Raw genomic sequence first — 24,272 nt, 5'->3', positions numbered from 1 at the left:
TGCCTTGTGCCAATCAAATCGGCTGCGTTGCCTGGGGACTCACCTTTGCTCAGTGCTTCCCAGCGGAGAGGTGACAGTGGTTTTCCTTGCTGCATCCCCTTTGCCGGGTTGCTGCGCTGTGGGAACCACCACTTGAGGCTTCGTTTGGCTGCTGGCTGGGCTTTCTGCCTTTGGCTTGGAGGAGCTCAGAAATCGAACGTACCTGTGCTTGGAAAATCCCTTATTTTGGCTGCTGATCCCTTATTTTCAAATCTGTAAGTTGACAGCTATGACTCAGCCCCTGCTCAAGTTCACTGGGTTCACTCAAGTCCACTCAAGTTCACCTTAGAGGCCATTCACTGCCTCTCGTCCTCACCTACCTCACATGGTTGTTGTGGGGATTAAATGCAGAGAGAGGAAAACCATGTGTGTCACCATGAGCTCCTTGGAGAAAAAGTTGGGATATAAATGCAAACAATACTAATTCTAATACTACTAATAATGATTTATTGCATTGAAATCCCACCTCCCTTTTATGGAACTCCATGCAATGCAATTAAGGTTTGGGAAGATCTCCCATTCAATTACTGACCAGCTTCAGCCAAGGTTTCTGAGTCCTCTGCATTCTGGGGAACCCCAGATTCTTCTCCTGCTTCAGGAGTCCAGGCCACTTTCCACGTTCCTCAGCCCATGACAAGGCCATGCAGATTCCCAGATCACAGGTGGCTTCCGATGCCAGGCCAAGCTCTTCATTCCTCCTGCAATAAATGAAGTGTGAATCTCCTGGGTGTGCAGAAAAACAAAACCTGGTTGGACATCTTGTCAGAGCAGATTTCTGGTCCAAGATTTCAAAGATGCCCCTGGGTTTGATTAGGTCATGCATCACCCAAGAATAGACTCACCACAGTGTGCTCTTTTTCTGCTTCTGGGGTGGCACACAAAAGACATCTGACAGCCAAGAGGGCACAGAAGCATTCTAGAAAGCGGATTTTTGGATAAGGAGGAGGAAGCAGAGTGATGAGACTGGTGATCAATAGCCTGCTCTGCGCTGCAATCAGACCATCACTCTGTTGTACTGAATCACACTGGGAGAAAAAGAAAATGGGATTCTACCAAAAACCTTGGATTCTGTTCCCCAAAGCAGATGCATTTCATTCATTAGATGCTGAAACATTGTAACATGGATCTTGACAGGCACATTTTGGATCACGCCATCTGTATCTTTATTACCTCTTTGCTTTGGCTGCAATCCAGGTGTGCTTCCCAGTGCCCAGATGCCAGGCTCCCTATCTCTTGGCACATCTGCACATCTTGTTCTCGGCAGGTTCAGATCTACCGCACCAGCTGACCTTGACAAGAGCAGCTTCGTTTGATGAAGGCTTTGCATCCCACACTTTGCAGACATGAAAATGCAATGTAATGACTACAGCCATAATTCTCTCTTTTAGACACACACCTTTGCCAAGTCTCCACCCACACAAGTGGGTTGGGGGGGGCGTCCATCTAATCTAGCAGCCTAGATGGTCAACCAGGTACCTCCAGGTAGTCCAGAGCCGCCACATGGAAGATGGAGAAAGCTTGTTTTCTGCTCCTCTAGAGGATAGGACTCAAACGAATGGATTCAAATGATAAGAAAGGATATTCCAGCTAAACATTAAGAACTTCCTGACAATAAGCTGTTTGACAGTGGAATGGACTCCCATTGAATGTGAGGGACTCTCCTTCATTGGAAGTTTTAAAGCAGAGGTTGGATGGCCATCTATTAGCTCTTGTTTATCTGTGATTCCTGCATTTCAGGGGGTTGGACTAAATGACCTTTGGGGATCCCTTCCAACCCTACAGTTCTATTCTATTCTATTCTTTGAAATCTCTGGATCACACACACATATTCAAAGGCACAGTTGTCTGGAGCATCTTCCTTCTGGCATCATTTATTGGTTAAGCCAATAAAAACAGAGGTATACAAAGGTATACAAATGAAAAGTTGCATCCCTCTCATTTCCTGGCAGCATGCACACATAAGAAAAAATACTGATGCATGTCGTTAGGGCTGCAGGCAGCTGCCTGTGATGATCCAGAATATATATTTTTGCCTGTGTGCTGATGACAGCTCCCTGGCCCAAGGGGCTTGTAATCTAAAGCACACACAGGAAAGGAACATGAGAAAGAGGGAAATAGAGGCATGAACAGTCAGGGGAAGGATGCTGTGTGATAATTGGTGATGCCAGCAGAGGTCACTAAAGAATCACATGGCCATGGCATTGTCCCACAAATCTGAATGTGTTCCATGTGGTCCAAAAGGCACTCAAAAAGTCTCCAACATGCTCTTCTCAAATAGAAATGTGCCCTGTAAAGCAATATACAGAAGACCTCAAACCCAATTTTTGCTCGATCTTTTCCAGAATGAGAGAGGTCCAGATTGGTGTCCCTTTTGCCCTGTCATTATAACAGAGAGTAGTAATATCTGGGTTGCACTGAGCACTGTTGCGTTTATTTGTGAGCAAAGGAGAACATTCACTGCAAGAGCTTCCAATGTTTTGAGTCCAAAATGTCTCCAAAAATCAACAATCATCCATGTCCCCCTTTTCAGACCGTCTCTGTAAAAGAGCTCTTGGAGTAAGGAGGGAGGAATTTATAAATTGTTTCAGTCCAAGGAAGGTGATGGAGGCCAATGTTTTGGGAAAGAGATTCGCTCCGTGTAACACGAACATCTTTGAAAATGAAAGGCTGTAGCTGAGAAGTAGAGCATCTGCTTTGCATACAGAGGATCCCAAAATCAATCCCCCGATAGCATCTTCAGACAGAACTGGGAAGGACCCCTCTCTGAACTCCATTGCCAGCCAGTGTGGGCACACTAAGCTTGATGGATCCATGATCCAGCGCGTTGCATTCTGGGAAAATTAAGATGGTGGGCAGCCAGAGTGAATGGAAGCGGGGCTTGGTTCAGAAGCATCAGCACTGCCTCCCACAGGCTTCTGGTTTGGCCACTGTGAGAAGAGGAGGCTGGACTAGATGGGCCATTGGGTTGGTCCTGCAAAGATCTTCTGATGTTCATATGCCCACTGCTCAAACCCTGCCTGGGAAATCTGGAGATGGGATTTGACTGTGGCCGATAGGCAAATGTGGCTCCCTGTCAGCTTGAAATACGTGGTTAGATGTAGATGCATCTGCATCTGCATCTGCATAGTGTTGCAAGATGTATTTATAGCAGCTCAATTTGGAAGCTGAGAAGACTTTGCTGAGCTAGGAACATGATGAAGGGAGGTCACAAGCCCATGCAGTCCTGAGCACTGCGGTAGACCTCTCACAGACACCCGTGAATGAATGCCAATCTTCTGTGGGGCTTTTTGATATTCCAATGAAAACAAACAGGAAGTGTGAAGGTGACTTGCTTGACATTGTAATTGGCATGAGACCCATAGCTCTGTGGCAGGATGCGGTTCATGGGAAAAGAGGTACATCTGTATTCTACTTCTTTAATCTTTCTATAATATTGCCCTACTATTATGTTGAGATTCACTTCATTTTAGTTGTTGTTTTTTTAAAAAATGTTGTCCTATTTCTTGTGATTGCAATGGATCAATGAGAGCCAGCGTGGTGTAGTGGTTAAGAGCGGTGGTCTCGTAATCTGGTGAACTGGGTTCGCATCTCCTCTCCTCCACATGCAGCTGCTGGGTGACCTTGGGCTAGTCACACTTCTTTGAAGTCTCTCAGCTCCATTCACCTCACAGAGTGTTTGTTGTGGGGAGGAAGGGAAAGGAGAATGTTAGCCGCTTTGAGACTCCTTCGGGTAGTGATAAAGCGGGATAGCAAATCCAAACTCTTCTTCTTCATCATCAATGGTCTTGATCACAGCCTGATCCAGGGAAGGTGTAAGAATAGCACTGCTGCCATACAAATCTGTGGTGAAGAAAAATGAAAAGAAAAGAAATGGGCACACGTTTGGGTTAAAAGTGGGTCCCGGCTTCAGAGAAGGTTGAAGACTACTGAATGCTGGGAGGTTCAGGACAGACGAAAGGAAGGACTTCTTCACATGGTGCATCATTAAACTGTGGAACTCACTTCCGCAGGGGGCAGTGGTGGCCAGCAGCTTGGATGGCTGTGAAAGAGGACTGGACAAATTTATGGAGGAGAAGAAGGCTATTGATGACTATTAGCCATGGTGGCCGGGTTTCACTTCTGATGTCAGGATGCTTCTGAATACCAATTTATGAGAATTGCAAGTGGGAAGACGGCAACTCTTGCACTCAGGTCCTGCTTTGTGGCTTCCCATTGTTGGCCACACAATATCTCTCTCTCTCTCTCTCTCTCTCTCTCTCTCTCTCTCTCTCTCTCTCTCTCTCTCTTTTAAGTAAGGCTGATTGTGAATGGCTGGGTGACTTAAAAGTGCCAGATTCACACAACCGATCTATCTGTGGGTTATGTGCATACAGAAGAAGAGACTATAAGCTTAGCTGTGATTCCTGCACTACAGAGGGGTGGACTAGATGGCTCTTTGGGTCCCTTCCAATTCTACAATTTGATGACTCCATAACTAAAAATACTTCTTCATACGGTGCATCATTTAACTGTGGAACTTACTTCCATAGGAGAACCATCAAAACTGGGGGGAAAGCAAATTGAAAATAATACATCATTTCAAAGAATGCAACAGGAACCGATCATTAAAAGATGAAAAAGGCAGACAAAATTCCCAGCAGCTAACAAATTTCAAGCTTAGAAGAAAGAAACAGAGGGTCACAGATTAAAAGCTAGCTAGCTAGATATATATATATATATATATATATATATATATATATATATATATATATATATATATTATATAATATATATATTAAATGTCTTTTCCAATCATCTAAAGAGGTAGCTTTGTGAATCTCCACCAGCAGGGAGTTCTACAATGTAGATGCTGCCAATGAGAGGGACCAATCTCTTGCAGCTGCCCATTTGTTCTCACATATGGATGGCACCAAGATCTGGGCATCCAATGGCTGTGTTCATGGCTAGCATGCCCTTATGAAGTAGCCACTTTCTGGAGAAACCTGGACCTGGGCAGTTTTAGTACTCTAAAAAGAAGGTCTCTCTCTGCCTCTCCCTTGGCAGATGAGTTGATGTTGAAAGAGTTTCTTGAAAGCAGAATACTTGAAAAGCACCATGGCGAGGGCAGTTTCATGCTGGGGGAAGCCACATTCAATTTCTGGGCCATCATTCTGTACTCAGGTGTTTTTGTTGCCAGTGCCGCTTAGGAAGTTCGACACCTTTGCTGCATCTAAGCTCTTCGAAGCAGCCACTCCTCTCTCTCCTTCCAGTGGGGTTATAAAGTAAGCCACACTCCTAATTGTGCCATTGCATATAGATGAGCTGGCAACCAGTTTAAGCTCACACATTGATTCATAAATGCCAAAGAAAGTCCCAAGCTGCTTGGCAGCTGATTCAAGAGCTAGTGGACCACAACAGCCTAGGAAGCCGCAGCTTTTCAGGGGCTGAAGAAAAGATCAACAGGGAAAGGCTGGGACATCCCTCATCTTTACTGTTTAGCAAAGAAGGTAAGAGAAGCAATCATATGCTGAATTTCTGGTCGAAATTAGTCTCAGATAACAGGGCAAGCCATTTCCAGGGGTACAGTTAATTGCACTGTACTGTATATTCTACAGCAGCAACCTTGTGCTCTCCAGATATTTTGGAGGGCCAACAAGTCCAATTGTCAGAGGCAGCGAGCGTTGCAGTCCTAAGCACCTGAAAGGCTGGGAAAAGGCTGCTCTATAGTTGGACTGGCACCTTCCTGCAATGTTTAAAAGACTTTTCTGATCAGGACCTGTCAAATGGAGAGATGGGTAGACAGCAGGGGAGGGTGTGTGTGTAGCAGATCAAGTCTTGGGTTCAGATCTGCCTTTGAAGCCCTGTCAGCAGGCACAGATTGGAACCGCAGCAGGAGGCAAAGGGTTAAAGTCCCCTAAGACTCCATGCCAGGGACCCAATCCATGTTGCCTAGCCAAAATTACGTCCACCTGATTGCAGGGATGGCGCTGTAACAAGTTTGTCCCTCGGGGACATCTGTATCTGGTCCTTGTTCTCCTCCTCTCGATCCAAAGGCTGAGCGAGTGGGTTGAGGTCAGGCAGAGTGAAGAGGTCCTGTACCTTCATGGTGTCTAATGGCTGAGATACAATGTTGCTTCTCTAGTGCACAATTAACTCAGATGCAAAATCACATCTGCATGGAACATTCCTCAGATAAAAACAGAGACATTTCCCACTCCTTCACAACTGCCCCTCCTCAACCCCTCTCCCTTTTTGTCCCCCACTGCTCCACAGAACATTTCCACCACCACTACAGCAATGGGACACAACACACACACTCCACTGCCCTGAGAAAAACACACCCTTATTTCCAATTTTATTTTATTCTTTGGTAGATTCCCAAGAAGAAACGCACACACCAGTAAATAAATTTTAGAAACGGGCAAGATTAGATGCAGACACACAAAGCTTGCGCTCTGCTCTGCTTCCCCTTTCTTCCTGCCCAGGGCAGCCCTGCCCTCTGCCTGCCCCTCAGAGCTGGTGCGTCATGCGAGGCTCAATGGGGACAGCCTCTCCTCTTCCTCAACTGCTCTCCAGCAGCTGCTACGAGCTGCCCAAGGGAGAAGGCTGGCAGCAGTGGCCATGGAGAGGCCATGGAGAGGCCATGGAGAGGCAACGGAATTCCTCCTCGCAGCCATTGCTCAAGACAAGTGCCGGGTCATCTGTAGCAGCACTAGTGGGGGAAATTGGGACATTCCAGGATCACATCAGAAGCTGGGATGGCTTTTGTAACTCAGGGCTGTCCCTGGAAAATAGGAAGTGTATGGAAAACCAACTTAGAGGGTATGGAAAGCTAACTCAGAGGGTATGGAAAGCTAACTCAGAGGGTATGGAAAGCCAACCTGAGTTGCAAGGTTCCTATGCTCAGATCAACCAAGATCACAACATGGTCTTCCTTGTAGGGGGAACTTTGTCGTTTGCACAGCTCCTTCTGTAGGGTCTTGTGTGTACCACACAGACTACCTGGTGATACTTCTGGGCCTCACATCCTTTGCAGGCAGGAGAGCGATGGCCTTTCCAAAAGCAGCTGCGTCAGTATTAAAATCAGGCCAAATGGCTGCATACAGTCTGGGACACTGGAAAAGAACCTGTATCTCCCACCGCCCCTAATTCCAGCAGATGTCACACAGGCAGGCTCAGACGGTGATCTCTTTTCTTCAAGGTCTTCAGGTCTGAGCTGCAGAGCTTTTGTAGTTTTGGAACGGGAAGTTAATTTGCTGCAATAGAAATCTCATGAGATTTATTAACATGAGAGGGTTTATAAAATAGGGCAGACATAGCTCTCTTCTGTTAAAATAGATAGTTCCCTCTATAAGTCATTGGGCTACAACTGCCATCATCCCTGACCACTGACTAGGGAGGGTATCATTTTGGCTGCTCCTGTTGTCCTGGGTCAAAGAACTGGGACATGAATCCCAGTATTTCTCTGAGTAACAGTAATCCTTTGAGGTTTCAGGGAAGGGTCTATCCCAACCCTGCTATCCCGGTCCCCCTTTTACTAGACATGGCAGGGAGTTAACTTGGGGCTTCCTGAATGCAAAGTGTGTGCTCAGTCACTAAGCTGTGATGTGAATAAGGGAGCTGAGTGTTGCTTTTCCCAGAAAGCTGCAGTCAAAAACCAGCTCTGCAATGATACCTATCGTACATATAATTGCAAAAACATATCCATAACATTCATACTTTTAGGTGTATTTCTTTAAATATGGAGTGTACATCTTTTTAAAAATGCTCCGAAGTATGCTTTAGTATGTGGCTTTAGGGACACGGGTGGCGCTGCGGTCTAAACCACTGAGCCTTGGGCTTGCCAATCGGAAGGTCGGCGGTTCGAATCCCCGCAACGGGGTGAGCTCCCGTTGCTCGGTCCCTGCTCCTGCCAACCTAGCAGTTCAAAAGCACGTCAAAGTGCAAGTAGATAAATAGGCGTTGCTCTGCTGCTCTGGTTCACCAGAAGCAGCTTAGTCATGCTGGCCACATGACCTGGAAGCTGTACGCTGGCTCCCTCTGCCAATAAAGCGAGATGAGCGCCACAACCCCAGAGTCGGTCACGACTGGACCTAATGGTCAGGGGTCCCTTTACTTTTACCTATGCTTTAGTAACCTTTTGGTGAACAACAAGGGCACCAACTATAGGCACATCAAGTGGCCGCACCCCCTCAATGTGGGGGTCAATGTGCCCCTGGTGAACAAAGTTATGCTAGAAACTTGGACAACCTCATGGATATTGGGCTGCATCCAGACTGACCATGAGTGGAGTTGTATTCATGAGATGCTGCCATGAATGGAAGAGAGGAAGGCAGTTTTCACCAGTTCCTCCTTCTCTCTCACTCCCTAGAAAATGCCTCTAAAGCACTGTGGGAAGTAGTTTGGAGAAGGTTATCCACCCCATTGATTTAATTTTCTAATGGAGCATTTTAAGTTAACTGTACACAATCAAACCCCCCTCCACCAATGGAATTTAGCCCAGGTCTTTCCAAGTACTTTAGAGGGCAAAGGGGTTGTCAATGGAGAGACGGTCAACGGAGCTCTATGGGTGGATTTGACCGGATGCATTAAAATGGCAAACAAACAGCGAAGGCTCTTAGTGCATCGTGTGGCAAAGTTATTAATGGCTGTGTCTGCAATCACAAATGCAAAGTAGCTTTTTGCATCTCATTTGCTTACGCGCCTCTTCACATCAGTGACCCATGTAATGGGTCACTAAATCACTCAACGTAGCTTGAAAACGGGCAAAGTTTTGCAAATCAATTATACTTGGGGAAGAAATTAGAAATACAAAACAGGGTGTTGTTTTAATTCATGAAGCTAAAGAACAAGAATGAATGCAATATGTAGAGAAGTTTAAGACAAGCTTCCTTTCATAGAGTCCACCATGGTTTGCAAAGAGAACTTGGCTGATGTCCCCCAAGTTCTTCAGAAATACTTGGACTGAACTTGTACTGGAATGTGCAGTATTGGGCATCAGATATTGCTGTCAGACACACACCCTTCCTCCATTACATCATAGCACAGAAGTGGATGGTTTAAACAATCCCACATTTATTTTGCACCTCTGTGATCACAAACCAACTCAGGGAACCAACTGGGATGACAGGGGGAAAATCAAAATCAAAATCAAATAAATAAAAAATTGTCCAGTATCAACTTATAAACCAACTAAGTTTGTTCTGGTATAAGCTTTCGTGTGAATGCACACTTCTTCAGATTATTCAGGGGAATATCACTTTGAGTTGGGGGTGGTGAGAGAAACAGCTATTGATTATTTATTTAAGCAGCACCATCACTATGCACAGTGTTCTATGTAGTGCAAGACGACAGTCCCTGCCCCTCAGAGCTTACAATTCAAAATGCAACATAGAGGAAGCAAGAGAGGAAGGGGAGTAAGAGGCAGCAAGTCAACAGGAATGCAGCCTGTGGTTGCCTGCCTCCATTGTGTGGGCTTAGGCCTTGTTACAGGCTGAGGCACAACAGGGCAGGAGATGTGGGAACTGGGCTTTGTGGAGCTAAAGTGTCTCCAAAAAGGTAGGTTTTGAGGAGGGATTTGAAGAGAGGGGGAATCCTGCCAGTGCTCTGAAAAGGATGGGAGGTTGTAGCAGTCCTCAGCCATTCCCTGGGAGTTCTCTGGGAAAGGAAGTTGATTATTAAACAGCTCTGGATAAATGCAGCTCTAGCTGGGGTGTAGGGACGTGGGTGGCGTTGTGGGTTAAACCACAGAGCCTAGGACTTGCCGATCAGAAGGTCGGCGGTTCAAATCCCCGCGACAGGGTGAGCTCCTGTTGTTCGGTCCCAGCTCCTGCCAACCTACCAGTTTGAAAGCACATCAAAGTGCAAGTAGATAAATAGGTACCGCTCCAGCGGGAAGGTAAATGGCGTTTCCGTGCACTGCTCTGGTTCACCAGAAGCGGCTTAGTCATGCTGGCCACATGACCCGGAAGCTGTACGCCAGCTCCCTCGGCCAATAAAGCGAGATGAGTGCTGCAACCCCAGAGTCGGCCATGAGTGGACCTAATGGTTAGGGAGTCCCTTTACCTTGACCTTTAGCTGGGGTGTAGAAGGTCTCCTATTAATTCTCAGCACCCTTCACAAACTACATTTCCTAGGATTCTTTAGATGAAGCCACAACTGTTTAAAGTGGGATGATACTGCTTGAAATGTAGAATGCAAAGGGGGGGGGCAATGTTGTGGCACCATCCATTCTCAACACCCTCGTGGCTTCTGTGCATGCTACCTTTCCGTAGTTAAAACAAATGTTCAAGGTGCCTTACAAGATGAAAAGTTACATAATGACAGAAGTAGCCCTAAGCAATGGATGAAAAACGTATCAAAATGTACACAACAAAATTAAGCAATCCCCATAAAACTCGTAATAAGATCCAAAAATATGCAGAACCTTCCGAAAACCTCTTAATATCAATGACAGCAAAATTAACATCTCCAAAATTAAATCTTGGCCCTAACAGAAACCCTTACCCTACATTTCCCAGTCCTTCCCCTTAGCACATAAGGTCTGATCTCTTGTGGAAGCAGGTTTGGCATGCAAGAGCACCACATCAGCATTAACTGCACAACCTGAATTTTCCTGGATGTGATTGGATAGCGACTGCCTGGGAGTGCCCCAGGACATCACTTTTTCCTCTGAAAAGGAGCAGCTCCCACAAAGGCAGAGCAGCAGGTCATCTTCGCCAAGTAGGAGGAGATGCACGGAGAGCTTCAGCGACAAGTGCTTGGCTGACGAGCTCCCCATTTGCATGGCAGAATATAGACTCATGAATTTACATAGCCGATGGGTGGAAAAGTACAGGAACGTCAAGGAGAAAACTCAATGTTTCCTCCATTGCTCTGGTGGCTCCGAGATCTCTGCCTTCTCTTCCAGAAGTCAGCTGGTGGGGAGTGAAGAAGAAAAGCATCAGTTGCAGAGTCTGATATCATAGCCACACAAGCATCAGGCTTCATGCGAGACCAATGCAATCGTGCTGGAATCCTAAGGTCAATTCAGATTGTTGGAAGCAATCCACAGTGGGGGCAGCAATTCTTGTGAATTCCAGTTCCTGGAAACCACAGGAAGGGAGAGTTGCTCTTGTGCTCAGGTCCTGCTTGTCGGTTTCCTATAAAGGGAATGTGGTTGGCCATTGTGAGAACAGGGTGCTGGACTAGACGGGCCATTGGCCCAATCCAGCAGGCTTCTTGATGTTCTTAAATTTGAGCTGATGTCCCTTCCTAATGTGTGAACAAGGCTTGAATCCTAAGATAATAAATGCCCCCTTTTGCATTATACAGTGGCACCTTGGTTCTCAAATGTAATCGTTTAAAATCGTTTGTAAACCATTTGAAATCCAGAACACTTACCAGAAAGTTTTCGTCATTCGGGAGCTGAAATGTTTGAGTACCAAGGCTTTCAAGAACCAAGGTTCCTCTGTACCTGTAAAGTAGCACTGCACCATTCTGAATGGTTGTGGCTTCCTTCAAGGAATCCTGGGAAGCCTGGTTTGTCAAGGGTGCTGAAAGCTGTCAGGAGACTGCTGTTCCCCTTCACAGAGCTAAAATTCCCAGTGTTTCCTAGGGAAAGGGATTGACAGTTAAACCACTCTGGGAATTTCTGGTCTAAGAGAGGACTAGGGGATCTGCTAACATCAAACTGCGTTTTCAAGAATTCCTTGGAGGAAGCCATGGCGGTTTAAATTGGTATGATGCTGCTTTAAATGTATATTGTGGATAAGGCCCACCTTAAGGAACTTAGCAGAACGATCTTTCCCCACTCTGCAGCAACCTCTGAGTCTGCAAACCTGGAGCATCTCTGAAAGAGCCTCTCCCCAGGGCTGCCTCTACAGGTAAAAAGGTAAAGGGACCCATGACCATTAGGTCCAGTCATGGCCGACTCTGGGGTCACGATGCTCATCTCACTTTATTGGCTGAGGGAGCTGGCATACAGCTTCCGGGTCATGTAGCCAGCATGACTAAGCCGCTTCTGGCGAACCAGAGCAGTGCACGGAAACACCGTTTACCTTCCCACCGGAGCGGTACCTATTTATCTACTTGCACTTTGACGTGCTTTCGAACTGCTAGGTTGGCAGGAGCTGGGACCGAGCAATGAGAGCTCACCCCGTCGCAGGGATTCAAACCGCCGACCTTCTGATCGGCAAGTCCTAGGCTCTCTGGTTTAACCCACAGCGCCACCCACGTACCTTTTGCCTCTGCAGGTGGGAAAAGCTCATTGCCACCTTTCGTGACCAGGCTTGTCATGCCAATAATGGCTCTTGCGCCCCTGATTCTGCCCTGTGAAAATTGGTTGATTGGCATCAGCAGTGGCAGCCCAGCTCCATTCCTTCAAGGCAGGAGCTGGAGCAAACGTTCCCCCCAACTGTTAGGTAACAATGGCTACAGCCCCTATCTTCAAGGAATGGTGCCCAGCTCCAATGGCAACCTGACACCAGCTTTCCACCCCATGGCTCCAGCCTCAGTGAGGGAGCCTGTCGTGGGGTGGGGGTGGGGTTGCTGGTTGCGTCCCCTAAAGAAAATGTGCCTGGAGTCACAGCCCTCCAGCCCTCCCTCGCATGCTACACCACTGGGAGCATGACACTCTCTCCGCTCCTGATTTTATTTATTTAACAGAATTTATATAGTGCTTAATCAAAAAGGTAAACCTGAGCAGGTTGATTCAAATGGTATGCAAAATTAATTGAAAGGAGCAGCAAAACATATTTTGAAAATAGTAGCCATGATGAAAATGACTGAGCGATATATATGAAATTGTTGTTGTTGATTCTTCTTATTCATGTTCGACTCTCTGTGACCCCATGAACCAGAGCATGCCTTGGAAACTCTCACTTTCTTCTCAAAGCTTCTCCTTTTTTTTCCCTAGGCAAAATACTGGAGTGGATTGCCAGTTCCTTCTCCAGTTGGATCACATTTAGTCTAAACCTGTCCGTCTTGGGTGGCCCTGCAAGACATAGTTATAGCTTCTTGGAGTCATTCAAGGCCCCTTGAAGGGGATATATGAAATAAACTTATTTTTTTAAAAAAATATGCATGTAATAATTAACATGTATGGATAGTAAAGGTAAAGGGACCCCTGACCATTAGGTCCAGTCGTGACCGACTCTGGGGTTGCGGCGCTCATCTCGCTTTATTGGCCGAGGGAGCTGGCGCACAGCTTCCGGGTCATGTGGCCAGCATGACTAAGCCACTTCTGGCGAACCAGAGCAGTGCACGGAAACGCCGTTTACCTTCTTGCTGGAGTGGTACCTATTTATCTACTTGCACTTTGACATGCTTTTGAACTGCTAGGTTGGCAGGAGCAGGGACCGAGCAACGGGAGCTCACCCCGTCGCAGGGATTCAATCCGCCGACCTTCTGATCAGCAAGTCCTAGGCTCTGTGGTTTAACCCACACCGCCACCCGCATCCCCTAACATGTATGGATAGGCTTGCTTAAATAAAAAGGTTTTCTGCTGGCATTGGAAGCAATGCAACAGAGGCATCTGCCTAATATCAATAGGCAGTGAGTTCCAGAGAATAGGGACTGACCAAAGAAAAGACTGATTTTTCTCAAGTATGGAGCGAATGATATTTGGCACTTTTAAGGTCAAAGTGGCTGAGTGTGCATGTAAGGGGCAAGGCAATCCTTTGGGCAAACTGATCCCAAGCTGCTGATCAAGAGGAAGAGCGAAGAGGGTGCAATATTGCCCACCGCTATCTTGTTGAGGGGTGGGAATTGCCTGCAGGGGGGGCACTTGACTGCTCTTCTGTAGCCTATGCAACATAAAGAAGTCTTGGACCTGTTACCCTGGTAGAGCTGCTGCCCTCTCGTGAATCATCCGTTTCTGCTTCTGGTACAGTTGGCTTTGAGGAGAGCGTGTTTGGTTCTATGGAAATAATAGTTAATAGTTCACTCCAAGATTCTATGGGGGTGATGTGGGGGAGCGAGGCAAGCGGCGGCGAGAGGCAGGAGAGTAACAATGGCTCACATGATCCCAAATCCATTGAGTCCTTTCCAGGCTTTAATCATTAACACCTTGGGCTGGGGCTGGAACACAGCAACCTCTGTCTCCTCTCCTGTGGGTCATGGATCAGGTGGTGCAACTTGCTGTTCATGAAAGGAGGCGACATTATGAGATTTCAGCTTCTGCCTAATAATAATAATAATAATAATAATAATAATAATAATAATTTATTATTTATACCCCATCCATCTCAATGGGTTGCCCCAACCACTCAGGGTAGCTTTCAACACACATAGAAACATAGTATAACATCAAATATTAAAATACTTCCTATACAAAGCTGCCTTCAGATGCCTTCTAAAGGTTGTATACAGAGCTCAGGGATGATAGGAGTTGTAGTCCAACCACATCTGGGGACCCACAGGTTAAGAACCGCTGCGTAGTTATTTATCTCCTTGACGTCTGATGGGAGCGTGTTCCACAGGGAGGGTGCCACTGCCGAGAAGGCCTTCTGCCTAGTTCCCTGTAGCTTCACTTTTCGCAGTGAGGGAATCGCCAGAAGGCCCTCAGTGCTCCATCTCAGTGTCTGGGCTGAACAATGGGAGTAGAGATGCTCCTTCAGGTCTACAGGGCCAAGGCCATTTAGGGCACCAACACTTTGAATTCTGCTTGGAAACATACTGGGAGCCAGTACTGAGGAGTAGGAGTAGGAGTAGTTAACAACAACAACAACAACAACAACAACAACACTTATATCCCACCTTTTTCTCCAAGGAGCTCAAGGTGGCATATATGGTTCCCCCAATCTTCTAATCTCTCTCAAAAACCTGGTTAAGCTGAGAGTAAGTGACTGGCTCAAGGTCCCCTTTGACCCAATCAGCATCCATACATGGAACAGGTGTGCCTGTCATTCCACCTCTGAGTCAGCCAAACAAGAGATGCCCCCTTACACAGAGTCAGACCAGTGACTCACCTTGCTCAACGTTGCCTGCACTGACTGGCAGCAGCAATCCAGGGTTTCAGGCAGGGGCCATTCCCAGCCCTCCCTCAAGATGCTAGAGATGGACTGCATGGGACCATCTGCAGGCAAGTCAGGTGGGGCTTGGGAGAGACCTCTGCCTGCAGAGCCACTGCTGCCAGTCGGTGTAGACAATACTGAGTTTGATGAAGCTATGGTCTGACTCGCTATAAAGCAGTTTCCTGTGTTCCTGTTCTGAAACAGGAGGGGGTGCAGTGGTGCAGAAACCAAGGGAGACAGGAGGAAAGGCAACAGAGGAAAGGAGGTGCTGGTGTTTGAAGCCATGTACACATGACATGAGCCACAGTCCACGGCTATTCTGCAGTTTCTTGAGCAATACAGCTGTTTGGTGCATTTCCCTCAAACCAGCTTCCGTCCAATTTGAAAACATAAGTCGTGGTTCAACTGTGGTGTATCCGTTTCAGGCAGCCATTGCAGCTGCACAGATGATGGCTTCATCGGATAGGAGTTCAGGGGGGTTGCAAGCACTGGGGAACCAAACAGGTAATATGCACTGAGTGAAGGCATTCCTAACCCCTCTTTGAAGTGCAGAGCAATGAACAAATGTGACATGAAATACGGCAATGGGGAAGCAACCATCCTGCGCTGCAAACCGCTAATGTGTCCATAGCCAAAGCCTTGGATTAGGGCATCCACAGTGCACCACCGGTTCACGAGACCCATTTAGTTATTCATTACATCCTTGCTAATCTCCTCGAGCAACTACATATTTCTGGCAGCCGGCAGTGACAGTGAAATTAATTACCTAAATTGCTAGACTTGTGGGTGTGCGCATCTGCGTGACTGGGAGGTGGTGGAAACTTGGAAGTCCCAGACTTCCAAGAGCTGACAAGAGAGAGACAGAGACAAAAAGAGAGACTGAGCATTTGAGGCCTTGCATTTATACTCCCTAATAAAGAGAGCATGTCCTTATTTAGGCAGCACATAGCTGAAGTACAGTGGTACCTCTGGCTAAGAACTTAATTCGTTCTGGAGGTCCATTCTTAACCTGAAACTGTTTTTAACCTGAGGTACCACTTTAGCTAATGGGGCCTCCCGCTGCTGCTGCACCGCCACAGCGCGATTTCTGTTCTCATCCTGAAGCAAAGTTCTTAACCCGAGGTAATATTTCTGGTTTAGCGGAGTCTGTAACCTGAAGCGTCTGTAACCTGAAGCGTCTGTAACCCGAGGTACCACTGTATAAAACTTATTCCCACAAGAACCAGGGATGTGGATGGTTTTCTCAGAGGATTAGGCAAATTCATGGAGGAGGAGAACATCAAAAGCTCTTGGGCTCAGATTCTGCTGATGGGTTTCCCATCTGGATGGCCACTGTGAGAACTGGATGCTGGACTAGATGGGCCATTGGCCTGATCCAGCAGGCCCTTCTGATGTTCTTTATTTCTTTATTTTTTACCTTTCCCTCAAGGAGCTCAAGGCCAGGCCTATGGCAACTCACTGCCACCTGTTTTCTGCCACCCAGAATCCTGTGAGGAAGGTCAGGATTTGAAGAGGGAGGTCAGGATTTGAAGAGGGAGCAGAAAAGAGAGAGTAACTGGTTCAGCATCACCCTTTTTGAGGGGAGGGGGGAAGGTGTGTCTCAGAAGCTTGAATCCACTTGACTGCTTGCTGTTTATGACATCACAACTTCAAGTCAATAGCCGTTATTACAGGAGTGGGAGACACGATGTATTTCTGGCCATAAAGAAAAGCTGCAATTGGTATGCATGCTTCCATCCCGAAAAGTAAAAGGAGAAAAATAGTCAAGTGTTGTTTATGTGCATGCAGGGAAGGGAACTCCTTTAAAAGCCAGAATGTAAAATGAAACAAGATAAATGTTTGCAAGAAAGATTAAAGAGAGTGAATAGGAACAGATTGTGTGTTCAGGGAACATTAACACTATGGAGGTAAAGAAGAAGAAGAAGGAGGGTTTAGATTTGTTCCAGGGATGGAGCTATTAAATGACAATTTAGAAATGATGAGTAGATGTTTTACATCTCTAGGGAGTTTACTGATGAGAAACTGCACCAGAAAGCCAAGGGAAGCTTGTTCGCTGCATTAAAAATGGCAGACCCAGTACATTTTCTACTCTGAATCTTTCTATACTTTTAGACTGTGGATGAATCCTAGTTCACCTCTGGGAGATGCTTGCCTCATTGCTTCATTAGGAATTTTGGGTATGCCTCCTGGGATAACAGTTATTCATGCAGAGATACAACACACAGCCCCTTTTAACAGGGGAGGCCTCTCAAGTGCAGACAGCAGAGACTTTTTAGCTGTGGCTCCTCCGGAATGCTTACCCCAGGGAGAAGGACCCTGGCTGCTATCCTTTTCCCCCCGACTAAAATGTTTTTGTTTCCCCCAGGTTTTTAAGAATTGTTTATAATGTCAGTGCTCTTAAATATGGGGGCGATTCTAATATTTTTATGGGTACCTGAGTTGTAGTCCAAAACATCTGGGGGGGGGGCTGGGAAAGATCAATGACCTGACTTGATCTTAAGATGTATCCCAACACTCCTAATCATTCTATTTATTGTGGCAAATCAGGAGATCTCACAGCAAACTGGCAGGCTCTGGCAAACAGTTTGGGAATTAGCAATCTAACTTAATACAAGTATGGAATAAGCACCTTTATCGTTAGAAGTGTTCAGGAATGAGTGGTGCTTCTGCAGACACCTCATATTCCTTCCATCAGATCAGACGCCACATTCCCTCCGCTTAAAATCAACCCAGAATTCTCTTGCAAGGGCAGCAACGTTGGATGTTCTCCCTGCCCAAGCAATTAATACACCTTGGTAAATTAGAGAAGACAAGCTCTCGTTACTCTGCAGATTTCAGCTGAACTCTCCTTAGGAGCCTTCTGCATTATACAACGTGTGTTATGTAAGCTTTGTTTCAAGAGGGGACCACGATCTCTAAGCTCTGAGCTTATACCAGAATGCTGACCACAAGATGGTTTTGGGTTCCTCTTGAATCTTAGCAAACACCTTTCATGACCACCCTGCGTTATACAACATGCATGCTTTATTTTGAGAAGAAAGGCTGAGAACAATGCCCACCCACCCGGCATATGCTGGAATGTTAAACCCAGGCAGGGACTTATTCTGACAACTGATAGGCGCTTAGCAAGAGAGAAGCTGGATTTAGAGAAGGGAGGTCTGGATTTGGCATTGCACACTATTTGCCGTGTTTGTAATTTCACACTTCCTCAAAGCTTCTCTGCGTTAAAACACACACACACACAACTCCCTGCAAGTTTAAACTTGCACAGCAGGGACTGGGTGAGGTTAGAGACTCTAGCTGTGCCAAGCACACTCCTGTTGGCTGGGCACCCTCTGCATAGCCGGTTTTTAAGCCACGTTCACACATGACATGATCCCCAATGCAGGTGTATCTCGTGCTTTGCTATAAGAAGCTCCTGGTTTGTTCCTCAAACCAGCTTTGTCTCTAGCCAATGGGTGAACACCTTTGCAGAGGGGAGAGACAAAATCGCCTGTCCATGTCCCCAATGGAAATCAATTGAAGCCTAATTGTACAGTGGTACCGCTGGTACCTCTGGGATGCGGGTGGCGCTGTGGGTTAAACCACAGAGCCTAGGACTTGCTGATCAGAAGGTCGGCAGTTCGAATCCCCGCAACAGGTTGAGCTCCCGTTGCTCGGTCCCTGCTCCTGCCCACCTGGCAGTTTGAAAGCACATCAAAGTGCAAGTAGATAAATATGTACCACTCTGGCGGGAAGGTAAACAGCGTTTCCATGCGCGGCTCTGGTTTGCCAGAAGTGGCTTAGTCATGCTGGCCACATGACCTGGAAGCTGTATGCCGGCTCCCTCGGCCAATAAAGCGAGATGAGCGCCGCAACCCCAGAGTCGGCCACGAGTGGACCTAATGGTCAGGGGTCCCTTTACCTTTACCTTAGCTCTGGTTATGATCTTAATTCGTTCTGGAGATCTGTTCTTAACCTGAAACCGTTCTTAAGCTGAGGTACCACTTTAGTTAATGGGGCCTCCCGCCACCTGCGCACAATTTCTGTTCTCATCCTGAGGTGAAGTTCTTAACCCGATGTACTACTTCTGGGTTAGTGGAGTCTGTAACCCAAAGTGTTTGTAACCCGAGGTACCACTGTATAGCAGTTGTGGCGGGAGAAACAAACTTCACTGCAGAAGAGGGGAATGTGAACACCCCTCCACTCTTGCACTCTCTGAAGAGCTTGTTTTGAATTGCATGGACTTTTAAATTGGAAAAGCAGTAAAAAAAGGCAATAATAATAATAGTTACAGTAACCATTACCATCTATCTCAGAAAGGAGCCCAGAGTGGCAAACAGCAAAGTGGCAAAAGTGTATCATTTAAAAATAAAAGTTTAAGAGCTTCTAAAACATTTAAGAACAACCCCAAAATGGTCCACCCCACTTCAGCATCATGTTCTGCTGCAAGTAAAAGTTAGCTGTGATTCCTGCATTGCGTGGGGTTGGACTAGATGACACTTTGGGTCCTTTCCCACAATGATGACGATTAACTACTGAATTTGTGTAATAGGGATGCGCAAAGAGCTATGATACAATTGCATGGGTTGTTCAGCAGTTTACAATTTTGAAAGCCCAAACTCACCCTGGGCACCCACAAGTCCTTGGTTGAGCCTCCTTTCAGTCCCAGCCTATGAACAGATGGCAGCGTTCTGGCACATACAACTGTGCATTTGGCAACTCAAGCATTTCCCAACTGTAACACCCCTAGAATTGCAATACAGAAACAGTATGTTATAGGAGGGGGGTTGTTATAAAGAAAGACTCCAAATTAGGGGCTCACAAGTTTTGAGACTTAACCCCCTCCCGCCCCCAAAAAATAAAGCACAAGGAGAAATGAAAAGTCAGATGTTGGAAAAGTACCAAGAATGCTCCATTGCACAGGGATGTTTTCTTAGTGCTCCAGGCTGTGTTTTGAACATGAACATGCTAAGTAAGGGCCAGGACACGAAACGTTTGAACTGTAAAATAACCTTGCTCCTCTTCCTGTGACCACACATTTGCTTAAAGTTTAACTGGACTCCCTCTCCACCCCACCCCCACCCCCTCAACAGGGGTGGAAGGTCGGAACAAAAATGGCCACAAGGCCTTTGAGAGCTGAATGGGAACATCAAAATCTGCATATCTCAGAAACGAGTACGTTAATACTCCTGCGTGCTCCTAAATAATACATTCTGTCAGTCACATGATCCAAATTCCAGAGGGGTGGCCATGTTTGTATCCTGCAGCCAAAGGTGTGCTAGGCTCTTGTACCGCCTTGAAGACTAATGCATTTTCTCTGGCAGAATCTTCCTTGCTGCTGAGCCCTGCTGGGTCACAATAAATCAACAGGTCCAATAAATCAATAGGTTCACTTGTTGATTGAATCAAGAGAAAGGATTTTGAGCACGCTCTGTGTGCCTTACCTGTGCCAGGATGTCTTGCTTGCCTAGGCAGAAGGCTGAGAAGATGGAGATGACTCAGGTGATTAGCCAAACCTTCCCCAACCTGGCATCATCCAGCTATTTTGAACTGTAACTACAACTCCCATCACGCTGGTTTGAGCTGATGGGAGTTGTAGTCTAGAACACTGGGCAAACATCCCATTGGAGAATGCTGGGGTACCCAATGAAAGGGACACTGCATTATTATTATTATTATTATTATTATTATTATTATTATTATTATGTTTCTATACTGTCCATCACCCAAGTTTTCTGGGTGGTTTAAAAAATTATTTTAAAAAATATAATACAATATAATACAACTTCTCAAAATGAAAACGCCACACATCAAGAATAACCAACTACATAAAATACAAATCAGCATTAGCAACAATCCAAGGCCAACACAAACTTACCCACAGAGTGAGTTAAAAGGCCTATAAGAATACAAAGGTCTTCATAGTACTAAAAGTCCATAATGCAACTGTTATAAGAAAAAACTGCTTCCTTTCCCTTATGGGGTATTCCAGAGCCCATATAGAGTCCTTGAGGGTTCCCTATCAGTAGGAGGAAATAACAGAGGCCAACCAGAGTATATTTGAGAAGCAAAGTGGCTAGTAAGCCTGATCTTTATTAAAGGAAAATAAACTGTTGCAATGGGGTCCCCACTCACCAGACGCAGGAGGGAGGAGCACCCTGAAGAATGGTGCACAAGCCCTTATATAGACTCTTGAAATTGCTCACCCTGTAGCCCAAGATCCCCCCACCCCCCCAGCCAAAAAAAATCATACATACATCACAGAAGGAGGCGGTCTACAGCAGAAAACCTGTCTGCCAGCATACCTAATAATGGTCACTGATTGCATTACCTGGGCATCCTGGGCATTCTTTTGTGATGGTTAATACTCAGTTCCTGAATCCATGTCACAGGCTCACCCTAATCATACACAAATACGCCCTTAAGACGGGATTTGCAAGCAAAAATACAATGGGAAAAGTTCCCCTTTTGCCTCACTTACTTCCGAGGAATATTTGAGGTCATTGGGAGAGTCAAAATGGCTTCAGGATTGGTCTCCCATACTGTTTCAGGTACATGGTTCATATATTTAGATAGGTGTGTATTTATGAATATGTATTCTATATTTGAGACCTTAAATTCTTATAACGCAATCACCAGGCAAACCTCAGTGGTGCTTGGCATTCTACAAATTCCTCTTTCTTTCCACGTTACATTAAGATCCACTTGGGCCTGTGGTTGCAAAGTTTGAAAACAGCCACCGAAAAAAACATGTTCATGTTGGTGGGTGGGAGTTGCAGTGGAGGAATGGGTGAAGGGTTTAAGTTTTTGCTGTGAAGTGTCACCTTGATGCAGCAGTAAGTTAAATCCTGAGGCTCTTCTGCAAAATACTCTCCTAGAAGACTAGCAGGCAGCTTCAAAATCATGATGGCATCCAAGAGCTCTGGTTCACACATGCACATTCGTCACTCAGATCACTCATCAGCACCAAGCAATGAATTGCATGCATGCATGATACATAACTGGTACATTTATAAAACACACTGCAGGATTTCCATTATTGCTGCTCGCACTGCAAGCACCATCCGGCACAGTTAATTCATGCATTCGCAGCTGCCTTCATCAAATGTACACAACAATAACCAAGCAAAAAGTACTTTCCAAACCACGTGTCCCTGGGAACCACCTTGCTGTTGTATGACCTTGCTGTGACTTTTGGCCCTGCATGAGAGTGAAGGATAAAAGTGCCTACTTAGCTGCTCTACAGGAGAGCCATGAAGCAGAATAGACTCAAATTTCCATGCCTACCTGAGCTAACTACCACTATGGAACGCTCCCTTGGGCTATTACACATTTGTTTATTCACCAGTCCATTGAAATCCTTTGCAAATGGTCCAATTCCTATTTGTTTGGTTGTTGTTGTTTTTTTAAAAAAGCTCCTTGCAGTCCTAATGTTTATTCCATGTTCCTCTTTTTTAATTACTTATCCAGAGTGGCTGGTGGAGATGCTTAAATATTTCCAGAAGCATTTCACCCATCTCTGGGTGGAACACAAAAGACGAAGGTCCAGACTGGTATCGAAAGATGGAAGATGCAACATAGAGTTTGGGAATGTAGAAGAACAATCAAGATTTGTTTTCTTGGTTGACATCTGGACCACCGTCTTGGACCTCAGGTGGAGATATAAGATGACCATCTTCATCTCAGCCTTCTTAGGTAGCTGGTTCTTGTTTGGCCTTCTCTGGTACGTGGTGGCCTACATACACCAGGATCTGCCAGAGTTCAGCCCTTCGATAAATCACACTCCATGTGTTGACAACATAAATGGTTTGACGTCTGCTTTCCTCTTCTCGCTAGAGACTCAGGTCACCATTGGCTACGGTTTCAGGTGTGTTACAGAACAGTGCGCCACTGCCATTTTCCTGCTGATCATTCAGTCTATCCTAGGGGTTATCATCAACTCGTTCATGTGCGGGGCCATCTTGGCCAAGATCTCTAGGCCCAAAAAGAGGGCAAAAACCATCACCTTCAGCAAGAATGCCGTCATCAGCAAGCGTGGCGGAAAGCTGTGTCTCCTCATCCGGGTGGCCAACCTTCGAAAAAGCCTTTTGATTGGGAGCCACATCTATGGCAAGCTCTTGAAAACCACCATCACACCTGAAGGGGAGACCATCATCTTGGACCAAGTCAACATAGACTTTGTAGTCGATGCCGGAAATGAGAATCTCTTCTTCATCTCCCCCTTGACCATCTACCACATCATTGACAAGCACAGCCCCTTCTTTCACATGACGGCGGACACAATCCTTCAACATGACTTTGAGCTGGTGGTGTTTCTAGATGGGACGGTGGAATCCACCAGTGCCACCTGCCAAGTGCGGACCTCTTACATCGCCGAGGAGGTGCTGTGGGGCTATCGCTTTGCTCCCATGGTCTCCAAGACCAAAGAAGGGAAGTACAGGGTGGACTTCCATAACTTTGGCAAACCTGTGGAGGTGGAGACCCCTCACTGCGCCTTCTGCCTTTACAATGAGAAAGATGCCAAAGCCAAAGCAAAGATGGGCTATGACAACCTCGGCTTCCAATTTCAAGGAGTCGGTGAAACCAATGACACAAAAATGTAATCTTCAATTGGATGAAACGGGAATGCTGACTTCTCGATAGAAACTAGGATATTGCGCCAAAGAAGCCTAAGAATATTCTGAGTACAGAAGGGGAAAGGGACTGGGTTGTTTGGATACTGAGTGAGACTTTACCAGGGCAGGGTACACAGCAGCAAATCCCTGGGTGCTGCTAACTTCCTATTGTTTATAGTCACAGAACAGCCTGTATATTTTTATATATTTGTGAGACTTTTATGTAAATTGGTAAATTGGTATGTCCAATAAAATTTTCATTCAGATTTTTGGAATAATAGAATTGTATGTTGTGAACCATCTTAAGACCTGTGAGGATAGGGTGGTAGTAGTAGTAGTAGTAGCAGCAGCAGCAGTAATAATAATAATAATAATAACAATAATAATAATAATAGAAGAGCTGGAAGCAACCCAAAGCATCATCTAGTCTAACCCTCTACAATACACTTTTGGGAACTTTTGGGTGGGCTTATACACAGGAAGCTGCCTGTGTCAGGAGTCAGGCCATTGGTCCACCTACCTTAATCTTGTCTCCACTACAGGGGCGTCTTACCCATAGAGGCTAGTGGTGCAGGGCACCAGGGTGCCAAGTTCTGGAGGGCGCCAGGGAAGAGGTGGAGGCTGGACGCGGCGCCGCCCGGCATCAGCTTGTCACCCTTGCCCG

At 46.1% G+C, this 24,272-nt stretch overlaps 1 protein-coding gene across 1 annotated transcript; it reads left to right on the top strand.

Moving 5' to 3' along the window:
• The first annotated feature begins 5,350 nt into the window (after window positions 1-5,350).
• Window positions 5,351-23,874, top strand: KCNJ1 (potassium inwardly rectifying channel subfamily J member 1). Its single transcript, XM_053367485.1, has 2 exons — window positions 5,351-5,525; window positions 22,464-23,874. Exon 2 carries the CDS (start codon window positions 22,478-22,480, stop codon window positions 23,594-23,596), a length of 1,119 nt encoding a protein of 372 aa, XP_053223460.1. The 5' UTR covers window positions 5,351-5,525; window positions 22,464-22,477; the 3' UTR covers window positions 23,597-23,874.
• The last annotated feature ends 398 nt before the right edge of the window (window positions 23,875-24,272 follow it).

This window comes from Podarcis raffonei, chromosome 15, assembly GCF_027172205.1.
Source record: "Podarcis raffonei isolate rPodRaf1 chromosome 15, rPodRaf1.pri, whole genome shotgun sequence".
Lineage (NCBI taxonomy): Eukaryota > Metazoa > Chordata > Lepidosauria > Squamata > Lacertidae > Podarcis > Podarcis raffonei.
Note: the sequence above shows the minus strand (reverse complement) of the source record. Positions and strands in the feature narration are given on the sequence as shown.